The sequence below is a fragment of the Papaver somniferum genome, chromosome 3, assembly GCF_003573695.1.
Source record: "Papaver somniferum cultivar HN1 chromosome 3, ASM357369v1, whole genome shotgun sequence".
NCBI classification, from domain to species: Eukaryota; Viridiplantae; Streptophyta; class Magnoliopsida; order Ranunculales; family Papaveraceae; genus Papaver; species Papaver somniferum.
The window spans coordinates 157,868,675-157,892,285 of NC_039360.1; the positions used below are offsets into that span (position 1 = coordinate 157,868,675).

General features: G+C 36.3%; 1 protein-coding gene across 1 annotated transcript; it reads left to right on the plus strand.

Moving 5' to 3' along the window:
- The first annotated feature begins 594 nt into the window (after positions 1-594).
- LOC113357756 (chlorophyllase-2, chloroplastic) lies at positions 595-1,912 on the plus strand. Its single transcript, XM_026601208.1, has 2 exons — positions 595-919; positions 1,043-1,912. The coding sequence occupies exons 1-2, from the start codon at positions 641-643 to the stop codon at positions 1,748-1,750; spliced, it is 987 nt and encodes a 328-aa protein (XP_026456993.1). The 5' UTR covers positions 595-640; the 3' UTR covers positions 1,751-1,912.
- Positions 1,913-23,611: the final 21,699 nt, after the last annotated feature.

The window sequence follows — 23,611 nt, forward strand, 5'->3', positions numbered from 1 at the left end:
TTTCCCCTATGGATGGACTGGATGCTGGTGGTGGACACACACATATTATTATTATTTTTTTTAAAACTTTTTATTAAAAGAGTATTACATTAACTAGTTGGAAGCCTAACAAGCTAAGTTCCAACAACATACTACTACGTTAATTGAACAGGTTGCGGTGCTAGCCTACCAGCGAGTCTCATGGGTAACCTAGCCAAGGGAACCGAAGCGGATAGTGGGGTTGAGATTGTGTCACAAGGGGGCAAGCTAACTCTACCTTCCATGTTAATTTCTGCAATATTACGTCTTTGGGGGCTCGAACCTGGGACCTTCTGGAACGCATGAAACTTTGGGAAACGGAGATGACCAGCTTAGCTAGATAAAATGTGATATAGATAAAGTGTGTACTTCCTCTTCCTTAAAAAAGAAACAGCTATTTAGAATCACGCACACGCGCCAAAAAAATTCACGAAAATACTTACGGTTTCAAGAGGCCGACAGGTAATTTACTAGTTCCCGTGTAAAGAATTTTAACACACTTTTAAGGCTGAGGTTCTTATGGAGACAAGTAACAAAACCTTATCCTAGATCAATAAAGAGTTGCATGAAATATAAATTGCAGGAGTACACTGTTACTAAAACATAGAACTAAACATTAATCATGTCCTCTTCCTCTTCTTCCACCAGAAATATTTTCAAATTGGGAAGGTACACAGTGTGTGTTCTTCAAGTCGATCCCAAAAGTTGTACAAGAACGACATCTTCTTCGTCATCGTTACATAGCCACCCTTTAACAAAACCTCTTTTAATTGCGACCCCTACAGAAGAAGGAGAATTCCCCGTACTGGTATTTTTACATGGTTTTCTTCTCTACAACTCTTTCTATTCACAGCTTATCCAACACATTGCTTCACATGGTTTCATCGTTGTTGCCCCTCAGGTAAGTTTAAGCTCTTCAAGTAATCATCACTTGATATGTATAGGTATTCTTGTTAAGGGAATTGCAGATACATGTTCATATGAACTCTTATGCAACTCTTTTTTGCTTGTTTGGTATATGCAGTTATACAATTGTGCAGGACCAGATTCTAGTGATGAAATCAAGTCAGCTGCAGCAATAACGGAATGGTTATCAGATGGACTCAGTAGCGTACTTCCACCGACAGTTCTACCAAATCTAACAAAAGCAGCACTTGCCGGTCATAGCAGGGGTGGTAAAGTTGCATTTGCGCTGGCCTTATCGTACAGTTCAACTAATAAATCAGCTAGTAATGGTACTAATTCAACAATCAAGTATTCAGCTCTAATGGGTATAGATCCAGTAGATGGAATGGACAAAGGAAAACAAACTCCTCCACCCGTTCTTACCTATGTTCCTCAGTCTTTTGATCTAGACATGGCAGTTTTAGTTGTTGGTTCTGGGCTCGGAGAAATCAAGAGAAACAGATTTTTCCCTCCTTGTGCTCCCAAAGGTGTAAACCATGAAGATTTTTATAATGAATGTCAAGCACCAGCTTGTTATTTTGTTGTGAAAGATTATGGACATACAGACATGCTTGATGATGAAACTAAAGGCATAAGAGGGAAACTCAGTTATTGTACTTGTAAAAATGGGAAAACTAGAGAACCTATGAGGCAATTTGTGGGAGGAATTATGGTTGCTTTTATGAAAGCTTATCTTGAAGATGATCCTAGTTACTTGAATGCTATCAAGGGTGGCAAGGAAACTAGGATTCCTGTCGATCTTCAAACTGTTGAATTCTTGATGTGAAATTATAAATAACATAACCAAGTAGTGGGCATTCTGAATGTGTGTCCTCATCGTATTTTAGAAAATGTATGTGTACTAAAACCTAAGACTAATTTGTTTTGTTATGCATTACAAGCCACTATGTAATATGGATGAGCTTCAAAGAAACAACAATTTGCAAATGAAACATCTCAAGTTGGTAACATGATCCAGCAGCTCCTGCAATAAGCAAAATCGTAAAAAAAAAAAGAAAAAAAGAACTTGTGGAAAAACAAATAAAATTATAATCGCACTAAATAAGTTCCTAGCATTTTTAGGGGCCACTCAAAAGGATTTAGGGGCCAACAATAAAACAAAAAAGATCACCTGAACCTAAAATGTAGCCAACCCTTATCCCGCGTAATTCGTAATGGCAAAATTGCCCTTAAATAATCGGTAGGTAATATATTATTTTTATCCTCCGAATGCATTCGGTAGACAAGATAAGAAGCATGTGTCTGAATGTAGTAGGTACAGTATTTGAATGAATTTTGTTTCATTTTTCATTTCTTTTCGTTTTTGAGTTATAGCCATGGCATGGTAGGATCAACCACAATCATATTCGGAAGATATATCATTTGAATAAACTCCCGAATATACGATGGCCCAAAAATCAGAATTTTGGAAAAACAGAGATTTTTCAAATTTTGAACTTGTAATAATCGGAGGGAATATCATTTACATAAACTCCCGAATGTATGTTGCCTAACCTTCTAAACTGGCTCTTGGAACCACCTATAGCCATGACATGGTAGGATCTGCCACAGTCATATTCGGAAGATATGTCATTTGAATAAACTCCCGAATATACGATGGCCCAAAAATCAGAATTTTTGAAAAACCAAAAATTTTCTGGTTTTGAACTTGTAATAATCGGAAGATATTGTATTTGCATAAACTTCAGAAAGTATGTTGGCTAACCTTCAAAAATCCTTAGGTTTGCGCCTCTTGGAACCACCTAGAGCCATGGCATGGTTTGTTATGCAACAAACATATTCGGAAGATATTGCATTTGTATAAACTTCCGAATGTACAATGGCCCAAAAATCAGAATTTTTGAAAAACCAAAAAATTTCTGGTTTTGAACTTGTAATAATCGGAAGATATTGCATTTGCATAAACTTCTGAATGTATGTTGGCTAATTGGAAGACATTAATAATATTTGCTACCGAATGATATATGGCCCCAAAACTATTTCAGTCTCAACATTTTACAATCGGAAGAACAGAATATTATATTCTCTTCCGAATATATACTGGCCCCAAAATGGGATATTGTCTAAATCACAGTTTTGAGAACTTTTCAAAATACATATATTTGGTAGTTAGTGTATTTCCGATTGTTGTGTCTCTACATCAATATATTCGGAAGTCAAAAAATTCTTTAATCTACCGATTATATCCATTTTTTTCACATGAAGATATGACCAACAATATTCAGAAGTTAATCTATAACTCTATCTCCCGAATACTGCCGATGTTCTTGAGAAATGAAGAACATGACTACATTCGGGAGTTAAAAATCATGCATATCTCTCGAATCTGGGAAAAATCAGAGAACCTTAGAATTTCGATTCGTCGAATTAGAGCGACATAAACCCAAAATATGATAGAATCTTATCTAATTGGGGCCATTTGAAGTTGCCGGAGTATTTGGCTATCAGATTCGCCACCACCAACTACATCCGCGGCTTCGCGTTCGTCGAGTTCTTCATCACTTTGAGCAACAATTCACGACGACGATGATGAATTGAAGAAGAAGAGTTCAAATGAAGGAAGTTGAAATCCGATTTTGTTCTTTTTTTTTTTTGTTGAAGGACAAAGATAACTTCAAATTCCTATAAGGTATTCCTTAGCTAGTGTCCTTGTATGGGTATAAATCAATGGCCCCTAAATCCTTTTGAGTGGTCCTTAAAAATGCCAGGCATAAGTTCTCTACTGTTTTTCTTTTCTCATTCTTTCAGTAAACAATGAATCCCACCTCCAAAGAGTAGCTAGCTGCAGGACAGCAGGAAGAAGTGAAGTGTTTCTTTCTCTCGGCAACAATCTGTTCACCAAGGTATGTTCTCTCCCAACCCTCGTCTCTATCAATTTCTCGTTCATCTTGGCAATTTGATTTCCCTGGATTTTGGTTTTACTTAATCTGAAAAAAAGTTGCACTGGTTACTCCAGGGTTTGCTAATTTCTGATTGCTAAGATCCCCGATTAAGATATGATCCACTATGGTATAAAATTAATTCGCATTTAGGTTTGTATAATAGTGTTTGGTATTGTTAGGGTTTTAAAGTTAGTATTTGAGCAAAAGTTTAAAACAAATATTGGTGATTTTGAATAAGGTTTTGTTATATGCGTATAGATTATCTAGATGGAGACTTGTTTTGTGTACTCCTTTTGCTTAAGTTTTGGATACTTTGGCCTCTACGTCAAGTGCTAATAAGCTGGATTGGTTCATGAAGGCCGTATTTCTGTTGGGGAATGTCTCTTTTCCTCGACAAATGGATCCCAAGACAAATTGAGTAACTTAAATTCAAGTGTAGGGAAAAAGTGAGATTTTAAATTCATAGACATTGATTACAGAAATTTCCCTGCTGAAACATTTCTGATTGGAGTCTGTTTGACAGTTCTCCGGGAAATTCCTTTTTAATACTCACCATGATCTGAAGATATGATCTTGTCATCTTCTCTATGAACACCCAAAACCTTGTCGACGTGATTTCAGTATTAGTCCAATAAATGTTCAAGAAGTTACAGAACCATTTTCATTATTAATGCATAACTGGATATAGTAGCTCATTACATATTCTCTGTTGGATAAAATTTCTCGTAGATTTTTACTTTTTATTGCAAACCTCTTCTACATTTTGCCGTGCTTGTATCAGTCTATTGTATTTATCGTCATTGTACACACATTTTGTGGGCGATATGAGCATCAGACTGGAGATCCTAGATTACAGTTTAAGGTTTAAGGTTGCTTTAGAAGGATTATTAAGAGGTGCAGTACTAGAAATCATATGTAACTGTGATGAGGAAAAGGGATTAGGAAGCACCCTGCATGTTGGGATGTCAATGCTAGGCCCTGGTGTTGCCAGGCAGAAAGTACCCAGGAACCATGTGGATGGTTGGGACCATGATTGTGGGCTTAGGGTGGTGTGAGTCTGACGATGCAAATGAATTTCTGGTATGCATTTTATATTGTAAAAGTCCATAATCCAACTGATTATGGAGCTAGGGTTTATCCAAATCAGAAGCAAAAAGTACTATTATTAAGCTAACTTGATATCAGTTTAATTAGGGTTCTGGTCTCAAATCTTTTGCTTCCCTGCTATACAATAGTAGCTCTTGAAAGTTCCTTGTTAGCTTGTCTTGTGGATATGTTGTCTCATTGACCATCTCCGGATTTGCCAGATGTCACATTGTAAGTGCCAAATTTTCGACCCTCATTCTATTTTTTGTTCTTTTAAATTGATTGCCAGTCTGATTGTCCCTTTTAGGCGGGGTGATACCGTTACATATCCTGACCGTCGGATCGTTCAAATGGTACTACCCTCGCTAATGCTGGTATCCCCTTTTATAAAGCATGCCCATTTTTTCCATATTATCACCTGTCATTACAATGTCATCCACATAGACAATAAGCAAGATGATTTTTCCATTCCGTGAATGTTTGAGGAACAAGGTATGATCTGCCTGACTTTGACGATATCCATATCTTAACATACTTTGGGTAAACCTATCAAACCATGCTCTTGTAGACTGCTCTAAACCATAAAAAGATTTCTTCAACTTGCATAATTTTCCTTCACTAGAAACTGTTTGAAATCCTGGAGGAATGTTTATGTATACTTCCTCTTCCAAATACTATTAAGAAAAGTATTCATTACATTGAACTGTTGAAGTGACCGATCCTTGTTTGCTGCCAAAGATGACAAGACATGAATGATGTTCATCTTAGCAACAGGAACAAAGGTTTCTTGATAGTCAATTCCATAAGTCCGAGTATAGCCCTTGGCTACTAATCTTGCTTTGTATCTTTCAATAGTTCCATCGGACTTGTACTTTATAGTGAATACCCACTTGCAACCAACGGTCTTCTTTCTTTCTGGTAGCTCGACCTTATCCCCATGTAAAACTCCCTTTTAGAGCTTTCTTTTCTTCCAACATAGCTTGCTTCCATTTTGGATCAGCAAGAGCGTCTTCAATCCTTGTGGGAATTGTCACAAATGATAATTGATCTGCAAGCAGCATAAGAGGGTGACAGACGATGAGAAGATACAAGTTTGAAATTGAACCATATCGAGTAAGATATCTATCTTCCACAACTTTTGTGGACTCACCAGCAGAAACATCATCTTCACTTGCTCTTAAAGTTGTTTCAGCAGGAATTGTAGAAGGTTCTTGTGCAGAGTTACTTGCTACCTAAGGGGTCTTGTCTCTTCGTTTGTAAACCTGAAGCTGCGGAATAACCTGAGGTTGAGGAGTAGCCTGAAGTTAAGGAGCCATAACTACTGGAGTACCCCTCTCCTTAGGTACTGAACGAGGAATATCAAACCAAGGCTAATCTTCATGATATATTCTATTCTCTCCTTGAGGATAAGCCTCTGAATACCCTGAGAAGTAGGCTTGGTTTTCACAAAAGTTACATCCATAAATACATAGATCTTTCCCGTAGGAGAGTGACAACACCTGTAGCCTTTTTGAGTAGCTGGATATCCTAAGGAAACACACTTGAGAGTTCTTGGATCCAATTCACTCATATCTTGTTTATGGACATGAACATAACAAACACACCCAAAAAAAATTACCGGAGCAAGTGCATGAGGTTGATATGAGAGACCAAGAGAAAGGACAACACTAGGTGTTTGAAAACTCAAAACTCGACTGTGCTGCAGTAAGGACAGCATCACCCCAATACTTGTTTTGGTTCATTCATTTGGAACAACAAGCACCTAGTGATTTCTAATAGGTCGCAACGATTTTTTCACTCAGCAACTCCATTTTGATGAGGGGTATCAGTGCAGGAAGTTTGGTGGACAATCCCATGATCCAAGAAGTAAGAGGAAAGACCTTGCTTTAGATACTCACTACCCCTATCAGATCTTAACACTTGAATTTTTCTGTTAAACTGGTTAAGAACAAACTTATGAAAGTTCTTAAAGACAACGTGGCATCGCTTTTATCTTTCAATTAGTAAACCCAAGAAACTTGAGTGTAACCATCAATACAAGTAACAAACCAACGAAAACCACAAGCAGTAATGACACGTGAAGGACCCCAGACATCACTATGTACAACAGCAAGTACACTTCTATTCATGCGTAACGAATATGGGACTCGGTGATGTTTAGCTAGCTCACATGCTTCACAATGAAATTTAGATATATCAAGTTCTGAAAACAACTTAGGAATATTATTTGCAAATACCCAAAAATGGATGTCCTAATCGTTTATGTCACAGCGAGACTTAAACTTCACAACTAGAACGACTTGTTGATTCGTAAGCTGTTGTGCTGCTCTCTTGTTCTGTCTCTTGCAATTCCAGGTAGTATAGGCCTCCTGTCTTGTTACCTAAACCAATGGTCTTCCCTGTATGAAGATCCTAAAAAATACAATGTCTGTCAAAGAAGGTAGCATTAACTTTAATGCTTTAGTTATCTGACTGACGGAGAGGAGATTGTAAAAGAGATCTGGGACATGTAACACCGTATACAGCTGGTTATTGTGATATTTCCTTCACCAGAAACAATAGTTGGAGACCGATCAGTTATCAAGACACATGATTTCCTGGGTTTGGGATTATCGGTGGAAAACATGTTAAACTTGGTAGACATGTGGTCAGTTGCTCCACTATCGACAATCCAAGGAACCTTAGGTTTATCACATGTAAATCTAGCTACATTACCGAAAGTGCCTTTGTTACCTGATTGAGCCATAGAAGTAGACCCGACAAAATTCTCCTTCGTTGACAAGATTCGTGCATACTCTTTTATCATTTGCTCTATTTGGGCTTGAGATGGTTGAGGAAATGGTTGCGGAGAAGCGCTGGTTGAGGTAGGTTGAAACTCCTCCTCATCAGTTGTGTAGTATGTTCTTGGGCCACCATTGCGACCTCCTCTTCTTCCTCGAACACTGCCACTTGATTAACCCTTTCTCCTATTATCATTCTGCCATTGTGGACGACCATTGAGTTTGAAGCATGTTTCCCTGGTATGTCTTCTCTAGTTACAATAGTCACAATATAGATAGTCTTTCTCGTCAGGCTTTCAGTTGTTTTCTGGTGTGACTGTTGGAGCATGAATAGAGGTGGTTACAGCCTCCAGCGCCGAACTTTCTTGAGAACTGGAGATGTCATAGCAGTTCTGCGAAGTTCTTCGGACCTCATAACTCCATAAACTCCCGGAAGTGTCGGCAATGGATCCTTTCCCAACATTTGAATCCTAATGGGTCAAATCAGTGTCTAGACCAGCAAGGAAGTTAATGATTAGACTTGCCACAACTTTGTGAACACACACCATATTGCACTATCTCATGTAACCTGACCTTGAGGCTTATATTTCAGCAAACAGATCCCACACGGGTAATTGCTCTTGTTTCTCCTCCAGAGAACAAGGTAAGACCTGCTTTGATGTGGGATTAAATATTAACTTACAGAGCAAGAAGGAGACCTCATATTCATTCAATGTTTTTAGGTTCATGATTATTTGCTTAAAACTGACACTTATAATCAAACACTAGAGAGTGTTGATCAGTTCTTGAAGAGCTGTGAGAAATGTGAACTTGCGAAAGCGGAGAAGCTAAATATCATTAATATTAGGCCGTCAACTCAAGTGGAAACTGACCCGGTAATGCTTACTTGTAGAATCCTTTTTCAGTTCCAATTGTATGTTTATACATCATTATAATGTTCTATCGCACACTCATTTTTGTATGTTTATACATCATTATAATGTTCTATTGCACACTCATCTTTACGTATTAGCACGCCATAAATGTTATCATACTTGTTTTGATTTTCCTTGCATTTTAAAAATATTTCTTATGCATTTCGTAATTGCCAGATCAAAATAAATGAGTGAAAACTCTTAGGATTGTTTTCAATTTTAATTATTTCAAGATTTACCATTAGCTATCCTGACCTGCTGTATAGACACTTCTAATGCCTCTCATATGTGTCTGAAAGACCTTGTTCCTTAATTAGGCTATAGTTTAAATGTGAGTATCATCTGAATCTTAGTTAACCATATTAGATTTGTTAACTATTCTTGACGTCTTCACCAGTCCTTGGGGTCTTTATATATATATATATATATTACTTGAATTTGACTTAGTGCAAGATAGTCTGAACCCTTACATTGTAAAAAAAAAATGGCAAAAATTGGGAGATACAGAAGACTCATCTGTCTCGTAGACTGAAAATATTGGTGATGGCCTCTTAATTGCGGAATCACAATTCCTCATCATGTGTAGGTTAAACATTTGTTACACCTGATTTCTAAATACCTCAGAGCTTCCCATATTCCTCTGTTTCAGTTTCATTTTTATTTAGCTTCTTTAATTACCTTAAAGTTTCCCATATTCCTCTGCTTCATTTTTATTTAGCTTCTTAAGTACCTTAAAGCTTCCCATATTCATCAGTTTCATTTTTATTTAGCTTCTTCAAATTTATGGACTAGCAAAATGTTTTCTATAAAAAATCATGGACTTATTATCTTTTTCTGTTACTGTGCCCATGTGGGCAGATTATTGAAAAGTGTCAGAAACTTTTAGCAGGAAGCTTTTGAAGAGTTGGTGGAGCTGATAGCAAACTTATTTCCTCCAACACCGAAGCCTGAAGGTGCAGATGAGGATGAGGAAGGGATTTCTGATGTGAAAGAAGGAACTAATGGGTTAACGGACGATACAGATGAGGATAAAGAAGGAACAGATGGATTTACAAGGGATGATGCAGGTGAGGATAAAGAAGGGTTTGCTGACGGTTTACTACCAGAAGATACAGATGAGGTTATTGAAGGAACCACATATGGTTACACTGGCCAATGAGTCAATAACATGTTCATATAACTGCACATAAAAATGTAACTCTTAACCATTTGTTATCTGTATATTATTGGTGCTTGATTTTTGCTAAACGACATTGAAGTACTTCTCACTAACAAGCAACAAACTCAAAAAAAAAACCTGCTTATTACCTACAGAGTCATCTACCTTTAGCACTTTCAGTATCAGAAAATTCAGCGGGATAATTTTTATAGTAAGTTCAGATCAAGTCTATCTTGGAATAAACTAGTTGCTTGTTTTCATTTCACCTGCTTGGTGGCTTTCATTTTCATTTATTTTTTCTAACTTCGTCTCTTCTAGGCTGCGAAGAATATGATCTCAAGACAGTTTCTTCAAGCAGTAGCATTTTATAGAAGTGGAGTTTATGAGCAGCCTCTCAATTGTTTGTAACTTTGAAGGATAATAGATAGATCTTCCTTCCCAACAAGGCCAACACCCTAAATCATGGTTGAGGTTGTATGTTTTTCTTTGACTAGAATGATAGTTTTTTGACCAGTGTAATGGAAATCACCTTTGTGACATTGTTTAATCTCTCCCTGGATGGTTGATGTAAATGTCCTAGAAGTATCTGACGTTAGGCGTAAATGTTTGCCGGTCATGCACAGTAAAAGTCAACTGCCAGTTTGATTTCGAGCGAGCTTATACAGCACAACTGCACAAGTCATGGAAGAACTTGCTGAAAGAGCTTCCCTTTTGGATTATGAAAATAACGGAGTAGACCATTGGCTGAATCATGCTGATTAGTTACCCTACCTAACTCTAGTTTATCTGCTAATTGTAGGGTTAGTATTGATTAGGTGCAGTGGGGATTAATGAATGTCCAGTTTTAAAGTGAATATTTTTGAGAGTCTTATGAGTTATGATTTTCAGTGTTTGATTTTACAGAGAATAAGAGGATGGGTTTTGTGAATTTCAGTGTATTCTTGCTGCAAAAATGAAAATGTGTGGAGTATTTAATTGTTTGATGTTTATTTTCTTATCATTAGTTCATGGTCTCTTCTCCTTTTTCTGTCACTTGTTTTGTGAACCTTTTGACCAGATTGAGGCATGGGTTCTTCGTAGGTTCGAAGCTACTGCAAATTTACACGACATTAATTTCAAACCTTCTGACCATGGCATGCATCTGGAATTCCATAAATCTAATAATGTTGAATCCTTGGATTTTTCGTGAACAGTCATAAACTACTCCCTCTGTCCCATTATTAGTTGACCTACTTTATAACTAAATTCTAGAATTCTAAATCTAGTGATGTTGAATCCATGGATTTTTCTTGAACAATCATGAACTACTCCCTCCGTCCCACTATTAATTGACCTAAACAACACGTAGCAGGTAAAAACTTCGAAGAAAAGGATGGGGATATAAAGCGTTTAACATTTATAATAAGCCAATGTTGTATTGATATCTACTAAACAATAAATCTTAACTTTAGATCTAGAAATAACGAAGAACAAAAGTGTTCTGATATGAACCTATTAAGAAAGGAATTAGAAGAGCATAAACAATTCATCACGATTTTAGCCATAACTTTGTAGATTTAATTATACAATTTTATAGGTCGGAATTGTGATGGTTTTGAGGGTAGTCCACTTTCGGTATCAAGGTCCGACTGGTGTGGTTCATAAGTGGGTGTATTTTTAGTGTGTCAAAATAACTCTGAACCGTAGCAAGTAACAAGTGGTGCGGGGTATTCCAGGTGAATTCTTGTTGTACTATCTTTCCTAGTTGAATTCTTGTTGCAACTCCACTGTAATTTGTCACATGTTGTGGTTTTAAATAATAGGTAACTCGTTCATGACGATCCATAATGACCTGATAAAAAACAAATCAAAATGGTAATGTAACTAAGACATTTTATCTGGAGGAGTTAGAGGGTGGTGGTTAAAGATTAAGAGGAGGGATTCTGAAGCAATGTAGTCAATCTCGGAAAGACTCGCCGAAAATATCGGTTTCGGTTCATGTACTAGACGAGTCTCTTAATCTCGACGAGATAGTTTTACATATGAAAATTTAGTAATAATAATCAAATCAAATCCCAAGAAACTCTACAACGTGCAAAATGCTTGGCATACATATTACGGGTATAAAATTTGAAAATAAAGACTCCGAAATAAAATTGTCTTAGTGCCTCGGTCCGAGTTGAGATCCAAGATTGAAAAAACTGTTCTGAAATACGCAAGCCGAGAGGTTGGATGATATTTGTGATAAGAGGAGATGCCAAGGTGCCACAGATACCTGGTACTGTAGAAAAAGATGCATTGTAGTTTTCGAAGGTACGTTACAATTTGGGCAAAGATTGGTATTAGTGAAAAAAATTCGGCGGAGCATGGTGAAGGTAGGTAAGCCTTTATTTAGTGCTTTCCATAAAAAAACTTTTTGGTGGACAAGGTAGTTTCCAAAGGAAGTTGGTGGGTTATAGCAGATTTTGTTAAATTTGGTAGTTGTCGATTTTTAGGTATTTGTATCTCAAACTGGTGGTACATTTTCCTGATTATGTATGTGGCTATATAATATTTGGCGGATTTAGGTGAAAGCACATGATCTTGGATACTACCAAAGCTGTTTGGTATAATATCTAAGGGCACGAATCGAGGAATACATTTTGCTGCGGCAGGTGTTGTCTTTCCGTTGCGGGTACGGTGGGATACATTGTTTGACGGTAGGAATGATGAAAGTCAATTGTTTCAAATGCGGGCTAGATGCAATTGGAAAGGTAGTATATTTGAAAAGATGGTTTCTTATATGAGGTATTTTTATCAGCAGAGGCTTACTCAAATAAAATATTTTCGTTAGCAATGCTTTAATATGGTTTGAGTTGTTTATAGGGCATAATAATTCTTCAGTTTTGGGTTTGGTTCATTTATCCCAACCAAAGGTATGAAGTTTGCTAACGGGGAAGTGATGCGTGCCGTAAGTGCAACAAATTACTTAAGATGCTTTTCAAATAAAAACTTTTCGTTAGCAATGCTTTAGTATGGTTTGAGTTGTTTCTAAGGAATAATAATTCTTCAGTTTTGGGTTTGGTTCATTTATACCAACCAAAGGTATGAAGTTTCCTAACCGGGAAGTGACGCGTGTCGTAGGTGCAACAAATTACTTAAGATGCTTTTCAAATAAAATCTTTTCGTTAACAATAGTTTATTATGGTTTTAGTTGTGTCTAGGGCATAATAATTCTTCAGTTTTGGGTTTGGTTCATTTATCCCAACCAAAGGTATGAAGTTTCCTAACGGGGAAGTGATGCGTGTCGTAAATGCAACAAATTACTTAAGATGATTTTCACTAATTAACTAGTAATATAACGGTAGTAACGATCATCTCCACATAGAGCCACGTAATTGAGATATTATATAGATTAGCGAAACTATAAGAAAAGTAAATACTATGGGGAACTGGTTGATTAATTAACTAAAAAAACAACAGGATAGTAAGAATAAAGAAATGACTAAGGATTCCTTTGTCGTTGGAAAACATTAGCTGAATCGTTATATTTATCTATTTTTTGTTATAATTATTCGTCACCAACCGTATAATAACAGGTAGCTCAGTGTTATCCTGAAACTTATTTATCAATGAATGTATGAATACAAAAGCTCTCCAATATCAGATTTTATTTTTCTGAACCACCAAGTAGTAGTGCACTCAAGCTGTAGCCCAACTGAACGCTTTAAGATTTGTGAATTTATGTTGATCTCAGTAGTTAAAACACTTGGTTTAAGGTCCGCTTGCTATTGTTGTCTTCACACACAATTACTCCACAGAATCCCTCTGCAAGGTCTCACATTCTCTACTCGTGTAAGAGGTGTTCGACTATTACACGTATCTTGCAACTCTCTACTAGCAATATAAGGATCAATATATTAATCTATCATGCACTCCAAACAACATAAAAATAAATCATATACTTTAGATATAGTGAAAATTAACAATAAGATGATAAAAACTCCCAACAAACTTGTATGACTAATAAAGCTTCACGCTTGGAACATTGAATTCATACTTAATCAACAAAAGTTTTAGCTACTCATATTATGAAGAAGTATGGTTGCCCCCTAGAGGGATAAACCCTAGGTTAAGATGTAGAATTGTAGTATGAGATGTAGAGTGTCTCTTGGTTGAGCCTTGGATGGCTTCTTTTATGCTTTTAATGTTTGGCCATCAAGTATCCGCTCTTCCTAGGGTTTAAAATCCCACTGGAACTAAGTTTCCTCAACTTAGAATCTTAAAACATGTCAAAGAGGACCCATAGGTTTCCCACAGTCTGTATGGTTGGTTCCCATTAACAGCGCCGTCTTAAGAACCAAAATAACTCCAAATCTCTGCCACAAAAGTTGCTACAGTCGGCATAATCGACTCCCATTGAACAACACCGACTTTTGGGATTTAAATACATTGAATTCTTTGCCGAAAAATAGTGCCACGGCCGGCATGGTTTCAACAATTCGGATTGTTTCAATGGGGACTGTTTTGTCTTATCTCGGCTGCTTTATTCGTAGCTTCTTCGTTCAGCCTCAGAATGACTCTTGTGTTAGTTTCGTCTTCAAATTCTCCTCAAGATGATTATAAGAACTCTTGGATTTGAACGAGTTAAATTTGATCTTTAATTAGTAGTACTTCACTTCCTTGCTCATTTTAGCACTTTGTAACTTCTTTTTGGATGATTCACCTAATATGACACATAATATAGAAAACAAACAAAATAATAAGTAATATGCAATGCAATAATTATAACTATAACAATTATGGATTTGACAGAAACAATAGGGGAATTAAAGCACTTACCAACGAGTCGTGTCCCCAGAAGAAATTATTCGTGATCAGATTTATCTTGTTGTTCCACGTAGATAGATAAAACATGTGTCTGCATTAAATATTAGTTGGTAGAGTTTATTAGTACTAACCATCTTGTTGGTGTTAGGCATTTGTTCATCCAGCTTTTAACTCTCCGCACGGGTCGTTGAAGAACGGGTATAAAAAAATGCTCAAAGAAGCCGGTATGAAATGGGTCCCGAGGTAAAGTTGTGGGTTTGAAGTGGTTTGCAATTTATTGACCTTGTTTTGGGGAAGTCTTGGGTGAAAAATGATAATGGATCTTGTTGTGTCAATGAGTTGCTCTGCCGATGTAAAATTAGAGTGAAGTAGTTGTTTAACATTTAACTGTTATCATTTGAAGTTTTTTACGTGATGATAAGGTCATCTACGTACATAAGATATAGGGTTTGAGGGGAATTACGAGATGTAAAATCCCCGGATGTCGTTCAAATTCTCCATATTTATAAGCAGGTTGGTAAAGAAGTTTTTTGCGACAATAATGAACATATAAGGGAATTGTAAGCATATTCTATGATTCCTCGATTTGGGGAGATATATCCTTGTGGTGTGCTATTAATATTGATAGAGTATGTGAAAGTGAAAATATAAATCACTATGAAATCAATGAAGAGGGATGTGGACCAATTTGGTGAAAGCTCGTCAGACAAATCCCTTATCCAACCTGTCATCAGCCTTCTGCATATGGAACTTTTGATTGTTTGGTATTGGTTGAGGTTTTTATATGGTGGAATAGTTTGCAAGAAATTGTGATTTTGTCATGTATTGATTTTTGAAGAACAAATTCTCTCTGGTATGGCTTATCGAGGCATGCAATACATGATATAAACGATTCACCAGGATTTTGGCTATAACTTTGTATGTTACATTATGTAGTCCTTTGGGTTGGAATTGAGATGGTTTTGATTGGTGATCCACTTCCGATATCAATTCGAGATTGGTGTGGTTCATAAATGGGGGTATATCTATTAAATTGTCAAAATAACTCTGAACCATAGCACTTAACTTCCAACGATGTATCCCTGGTGAATTCTTGTTGTCGTAGTTTTTTTTTATGTGAAAGAAAGGTGAAATACTTAAACAACATTGATTACAATTGGAATCAACAAAAATCATAACTAGTAATTATATATTAGAAGAAGAAAAAAAAGTAAGTGGTGCAGCAGATTCTACTTGCCCAGACGTAGGCCCGCCTACTTGATATGTCTAAGGTCTTTATATTTAATTTTTTTGGGGATGGAAAATAAGACTACACATGCTCCTAAAATCATCGAGGTAAAGTGACATATGTAGTTGTGTAGCTCATTGGGGAATCCATGTAACGCATGTAGTAGGGTTTACGACGCAACAAAAACGGCCTTGTTTGGAAATTTATCTACCCCGTTGGTATTGATAATCTAATGAATACACAGTTATTTATCTACCCAATTGGTACTGATAATCTAATGAATACACCGTTTCAGAGTCATGTTGACGCTTGTAGAATATTTAAAGTTCCTCATATGATGAATAATGGCTTGAACGTGACTATAACATTATTTTGACATTGAAGAACAACTCATTGGTTACTTAGCGATGTAGAGTTATTTTGATGGAATTTCTTTGCACAATCAGATCAGATTTTCGCGTATCTACGAATAAAGTTGAAAATGCGTGGGTACAACAACCTCACCAAATATTTCGATTAGCAATCTGTATGGACAAACTCTAATATACTTTTAAGAGAATCAACTAGACAGTCAGACTCAATCTTAATAAAAAAGTATATGAAGTAGTTAATATCTCAATCTCTCGATTTGATCTATACTCAAACAAATAGAAATCTGTGAGTCTTTATCAAATACAAGAGATATAAACTTGGATGGTACCAAATACCAATATCCAAGGATCAATCAATTTCCAATCAACAACCAAAGGTTGGATTTCACAATTGATCGATACAACGCACAACCTGTGATATTTCAATTATATAACAAAATATAATGTGGAATAGAAATAACACAGACACCAAAAGTTTTGTTAACGAGGAAACCGCAAATGCAGAAAAACCCCGGGACCTAGTCCAGATTGAACACCACACTTTATTAAGCTGCTACAGACACTAGCCTACTACAAACTAACTTCGGTCTGGACTGTAGTTGAACCCTAATCAATCTCACACTAATTCAAAGTACAGTTGCGCTCATTACATCTCTGATACCAGCAGAATACTACGCACTTAATTCCCTTAGATGATCTCACCCACAACTAAGAGTTGCTACGACCCAAAGTCGAAGACTTTAATAAAAAAAATTGTATCACGCAGAAAATTCTACGATAATAGATAAATCTGTCTCCCACAGATAAACCTATGAGTTTTGTTCCATCTTTTGATAAATCAAGGTGAACATGAACTAATTGATAACCCGGATTTATATTCCCGAAGAACAACCTAGTATTATCAATCACCTCACAATAATCTAAATCGTATGGTAGCGAAACTAGATATTGCGGAATCACAAACGATGAGACGAAGATGTTTGTGATTTCTTTTTATCTTTCCCTATCGGAGATATAATCTCAAGTAAATTATTCAGTTGAACTCGTACGATAGAAAATGGAAAGATCAGATCGCTCAACTACAAGAGAAGTAGTTTCGTCTGGCTTCACAATCCCAATGAAGTCTTTCAGTCGTTAACCTACAGGGTCTCGAGAAGAAACCTAAGGTTAAAGGAGAATCGACTCTAGCAAAACCAATTAGTATCACACAGGAGGTGTGGGGATTAGTTTTTCCAGTTGCTAGATGCCTCCTTTATATAGTTTTCAAATCAGGGTTTGCAATCCAAGTTACCTTGGTAACAAAGCATTCAATATTCACCGTTAGATGAAAAACCTTATTTATTCAAGCTAATATCTTTCAACCGTTAGATCTAAACTTAGCTTCTCACACACAAATGAAATGTATTCATTAAGGTTTGAGTAACCGTACCTAAACGTGTACACTTAGTTGGTTCACAAATAGTTAACCAATGGTTAGCCACATGAGCACTTTCATATTAACCGTATTCATGTTTCTCATAACTAGTTCAAATGACTCATAAGAACTAGTTGAAGAGTTGTTCAATTGCTTAGGTCTTTATTCATAGACACAATTGAAACAAAATCGGTTTGATCCATTTGAACCAATTCATGAACAATATACCCACGGCTTGCAAAGATTGCATTCCGTATAATTTATTGTTTTAAGTTCATGAACTACCGATTTGAGAAATAACCAGCTTGGGTACGCGTATGGGTATGCGTACCTTAGCTACCGGATTTGAGTTTACAAACTCAGCAGAAATTTTCGGTTCGAAAACTTCTGTGGGTACGCGTACGGGTTGTGTACCTAAGGTGACTGGTTTACTAGTTTGCAAACTACAAACTCAGCAGAAATTTTCGGTTAAAAACTTCCGCTGGTACGCGTACCCAACCTTCTCCTTCACCAATACTGTATGCACACATATGCACACACTTGGTTTCCGGCACATGGATTTATACACTAATGTGTGAACACACTATATATTCTTATATCCATAGTTGGTAATCTCAACTGTACATTTCAATCATTGAAACATTCTTCTATAATGTTATAACAATCGTTATTCACGACTATCTCCATCAAAGCTATTTTCAAGATTGAAACGTCATCATGAATTTCGTCACGGGTAAAGATGAAAGTGGTTAAAGCAAAATCTTACCAACACATATTTCGAGAAAAAGATAGGCGAGTAAACTCGGCTCGAAATAGAAAATGTGTATGTATGAAAACTATCATACTTATACGACTATTGTCTCAAGAGTAGGAGATAGAGTAGACTTTTGAGTGATAGATAAGTTCAAGTCTCCACATACCTTTTTAGTCGGATGAAGTTCCACTGGTTCCTCGAGTAGTTCTTCGTCTTCGTAAGATGATCGCCATGGAGTCTGGAGCTCAACTACACTTAACTATCCTAGACCGAGACTTAGTCATAAGTAAACTAGAAATCAAGACATATAATTTTGATCACTAATATTGACGAACATGCTTGATATAGCAACGCATGCGAGTTCGACCGAGCAATGCTCTAACAATCTCCCCCTTTGTCAATTTTGGTAACAAAACTATCAATACATATGGATTACAGAATAGATAAAACTTTGTAGCTTCTCGTCCACATGCTTGATCTCCTTGGTGCTTCAACATTACTCGAAAACTTCATCTTTTCCAAGTACTCCCATGATTCCATAGATGTTCAGTTCAGCATCATAGTTGTAGAAGTACCGTAGCCATAACAATGAAAAAACAAAAGCTCTCGATCATTGTTATACAATGTCATAGTATTATTACACAGCATCAAAGTTCTTATATCACAACTTCGACAACAATACTATGGTGATATGTATCACTCCCCCTTAGTCAATACTTTGTTTCAATACGAAAACCACTCCTCCTTACATAATGATCCGAAAACCATATGTATTTGTAGTGTGAACTTCATATTAATTCTCCCCCTTTTTGTCAATAAAATTGGCAAAGGTACGAAAACGGGATCCTAATGAAATTTTCATGGAGACACTTCAAGACCAAATAAAAGTACATATCAACTTTGTTTAGATGCAATCATAAAGCCGAAGCTAAATGCATTCATCACGGAGTTTATAAAGATACAAGATAACTCCTCAAAAATTCCACAGCCGCACTCCCCACAAAGATATGGAAATTAAGCGCAAGTTTAAAAGAACTCTCCCCCATTTGATGTCATTCCCGAAAGAACAATAAGAGTGACCTTACTTTCACGAGAAAAAAAGGACACCAAAAACCACAAAATGATTTTGTATCCAAAATTCTCAATTAAACTAACCACAAGAGAACCCATGATTAATTTAATCGGAATACACAACCAAAATAACCACAAACGAATCTATGATTAGTCTAGTTGGAAATGCTCACACAAGAATACTTATGGAGCCGCACAGTATATACATAAAATATGGATCAGGGAAGATCAACACTGCGGAATATACGAGGATTCATTCTATTTCCCATCACTATTTTCACAATGACATACAGTAGACATAATCCTCGTAAACAAAAGATTTTAACCTATCTTCCATCAAAGAATTGACATAATAGGCTTAATTTTTGTTTGTCAAAAGTTCATCGATCTTGTATCAGTACATGCATATCGATATATAAACGAGATAACCTTTGACAACGTATGGGACAATAATAGTTCATGGATGCAAACATACATATCCCATAACATATTGCAATATATAAAACCATAAAGATTAATACTGCAAAAATCATCTTCCCAAACAACTTTAGAATTTAAATAAATAAACCTAAAAACATGAAGATGAAAACGTTGGACATAGCTATTTGTACTCACAATAATGGCTATTCCAAACCCTAGTTATCCTTCTTAAACAAAAACAAGAATAAAAATTCTCTTAAGAAGTTTCTTAGACAAAAATAAAACATCTATCCAAGTCGTGCTATAAGATTTTCAACACAAACAAGTTCCTCATTGGCTTCCTTCAGCTTGATTCTCACGAACTCGAGATTGTTTTTAGCGATCACGAACTGTTCTTTTAGGACCTTAAAATCTTGAAGAAGATTTTCGACCAGTTGTTGTGATAGTTGAACTGGTTTTGTCTACATGATCAATTGCATGATAGTAATTTATAAGAACAGGGTTCTCATAAAACTCAGCAAGCTTGTTTCTTTCATTCTCAACTTCCTTCTTGCACCCTTCCATAGTTTGCACCATTATCTCTTAGGAGACTATTTCCGTTACCGAACTAGTACATACCAAGAAAAAATTTCATGATATATATACATATATGTATGTATGAGATACATATAGGAAAACCCTAGGGTTCACGAATAAAAGTCGGTAATGGGCCAGGTACGCAAACGTTCACAGTTATGAACCAGGTTCAAAAACCGTCTAGGCAAAGGGGTCTTGTAAAAGACTTTGTAAAGGATATTTAAAACAAAGTAAGGTGCACTGAAAAGTTAAGTGTTTCAAAATTCATGGTTTTCTCAAGAGTTCTTATGAATCAACTATGCTTCATAATGAAAAGAAGCTAGAGTAGAATTCTACTTAGAAGGAATTAAAGAACCAAACGAAAAATACAACAACCGTTTTTGTCAAGACGAGTTGCATCTTGACTTCTATGTGCATCCTCATAAGATTGGAACGAGAATGCACAGTAAAAACTGGTCAAGTTTTAGACAGAGCATGTAGCTCATCATCGTCTTTCTTCTATGAATCACAGAGAGAATTAGCAGGATTAATCTCAAAAGAATTATTACAAGGAGAACAAGACATACCTGAGGATGCTTTCTTTCTTAATTTTTTGATTTTCCGCTTGAGATTATTCACACTGGTTCTTAAATATGAGGCATGATTGTTGATGTGAATGTGATCAATATCTGATATTTTGGTCACAGGGTAATTCTTGCTAGAAGATATTCCTTCCTCAATTGAACCATTCTTTTTCCTTTGACGCCATTTTCTTTTTACTGGACCATCAACTGTCTTAGTAGTCCATATGACATTCTTTCCTCTTCTATCGTAGAAGGAGTTAGTATCATACATATTATTAAGAAATGACTTATCCCAGTATTCTTCTGGTTTTGAGACAAGGATGTTCTCAGCATGGAGAGAAATAGGCTTGATTACTTCCTTAGACATCCATATAAGAATGTTATGAAGTTTTTCGTTCCTTATCCGAAAACGAAATTTTCATTCAACATGACCCTTGTTTCCACAATAGTAACAGTCGAAGGTAGTGTTTTTAACGGTTCTCCTACGCCTGGTTTTCGAAGAATGATTATCTTTGTTTACAGGAACATCAGCTATAATAGGTGATTTTTCACATAGCAAGTTGTTATTAGCACTGACAAAATTGATCTTCCCAGTATTTGGAGCGTCTATTCATTTATAGCCCAGACCACGTGTATCACGATGTTATTTACATGCTCCTAACATGGAAGATAATTTTGTAGAGCTAGTGTTGAATCTCTTCAAATTCACTTCTAGTGTTTTTACCTTGCTGAAAACTGTAGAAAGATCATCCTTCAATTGTTTTTCTTTGGCAAGAAAAAGGCATTCTCTATCGTTAAAGTTTTTCTGTTGAGAGTCATACATTGCCTCAGATTCAGCAAGTCTTTATTTCAACGCACAGAAACTCTTCTGAACGTTTTCACATTCAACAATCTTTGAATGGACTTCTTCATCTCTATCTTTAAGGATTTATTGTAAGAGTTTATCACCACTATCATATCCTTTAAAGAGTTTTTTTAGGTTCCTGTTTTCACGACAGAGGGGAAACAGATATTCTGCCAGATAGGCAGTAGATCCCTTTTTTTCCATGATATCGTCAAAGAGTATGATATATTGTGAGACTTCTTCATCAATACTTGGTCCCTTGTCTGAGTCACTTTCATCTGAGAGTTCATCCAGTTGTACGTCTAGGTGATTTTCCCAGTTGACATCGGTTTCTGATAGGGGAAAGATATGAGAGAATTCTTGGAAGTCTCAAAACTCTGAACTATATCAAAAGGATTCTGATCTGGTTTTGCGAAGTCAGAGATATTACTACTGTCCATAGAGTCAGATCGCTACAAACACAGACTATTGAGGTCTTGAACGTGTTTGCCTGCTCCGATACCAATTGAAAATGGGGGGTACAACAACCTCACCCAATATTTCGATTAGCAATCTATATGGAAAAACTCTAATATACTTTAAAGAGAATCAACTAAATAGTCAGACTCAATCTTAATAAAAAGTACATCAAGGAGTTAATATCTCAATCTCTCGATTTGGTCTATACTCAAACAAATAGAAATCTGTGAGTCTTTATCAAAATACAAGAGATATAAACTTGGATGGTACCAAAGACCAATATCCAAGGATCAACCAATTTCCAATCAACAACCAAAGGTTGGATTTCACAATTGATTGATACAACACACACCTGTATTTCAATTATATGACAAAATATGATGTGAAATAGAAATAACACAAACACCAGGAGTTTTGTTAACGAGGAAACCGCAAATGTAGAAAAACCCCGGTACCTAGTCCAGATTGAACACCACACTGTACTAAGCCGCTATAGACACTAGAATACTACAAACTAACTTCGGTATGGACTGTAGTTGAACCCTAATCGATCTCACACTGATTCAAGGTACATTTGCGCTCCTTACGTCGCTGATCCCAGCAGGATACTACGCACTTGATTCCCTTAGCTAATATCACCCACAACTAAGAGTTGCTACGACCCAAAGTCGAAGACTTTAATAAACAAATCAGTATCACACAGAAAAGTCTACGATAATAGATAAATCTGTCTCCCACAGATAAAACTATGAGTTTTGTTCCGTCTTTTGATAAATCAAGGTGAACATGAACTAATTGATAACCCGGACTTATATTCCCGAAGAACAGCCTAGTATTATCAATCATCTCACAATAATCTAAATCATATGGTAGCGAAACTAGATATTGCGGAATCACAAACGATGAGACGAAGATGTTTGTGATTTCTTTTTATCTTGCCCTATCGGAGATATAATCTCAAGTCAATTATTCAATTGAACTCGTACGATAGAAAATGGCAAGATCAGATCGCTCAACTACAAGAGAAGTAGTTTCGTCTGGCTTCACAATCCAAATGAAGTCTTTTAGTCGTTAACCTACAGGGTCTCGAGAAGAAACCTAAGGTCAAAGGAGAATCGACTCTAGCAAAACCAACTAGTATCACACAGGAGGTGTGGGGGTTAGTTTTTCCAGTTGCTAGATGTCTCATTTATATAGTTTTCAAATCAGGGTTTGCAATCCAAGTTACCTTGGTAACAAAGCATTCAATATTCACCGTTAGATGAAAAACCTGATTTATTCAAGCTAATATCTTTCAACCGTTAGATCGAAACTTAGC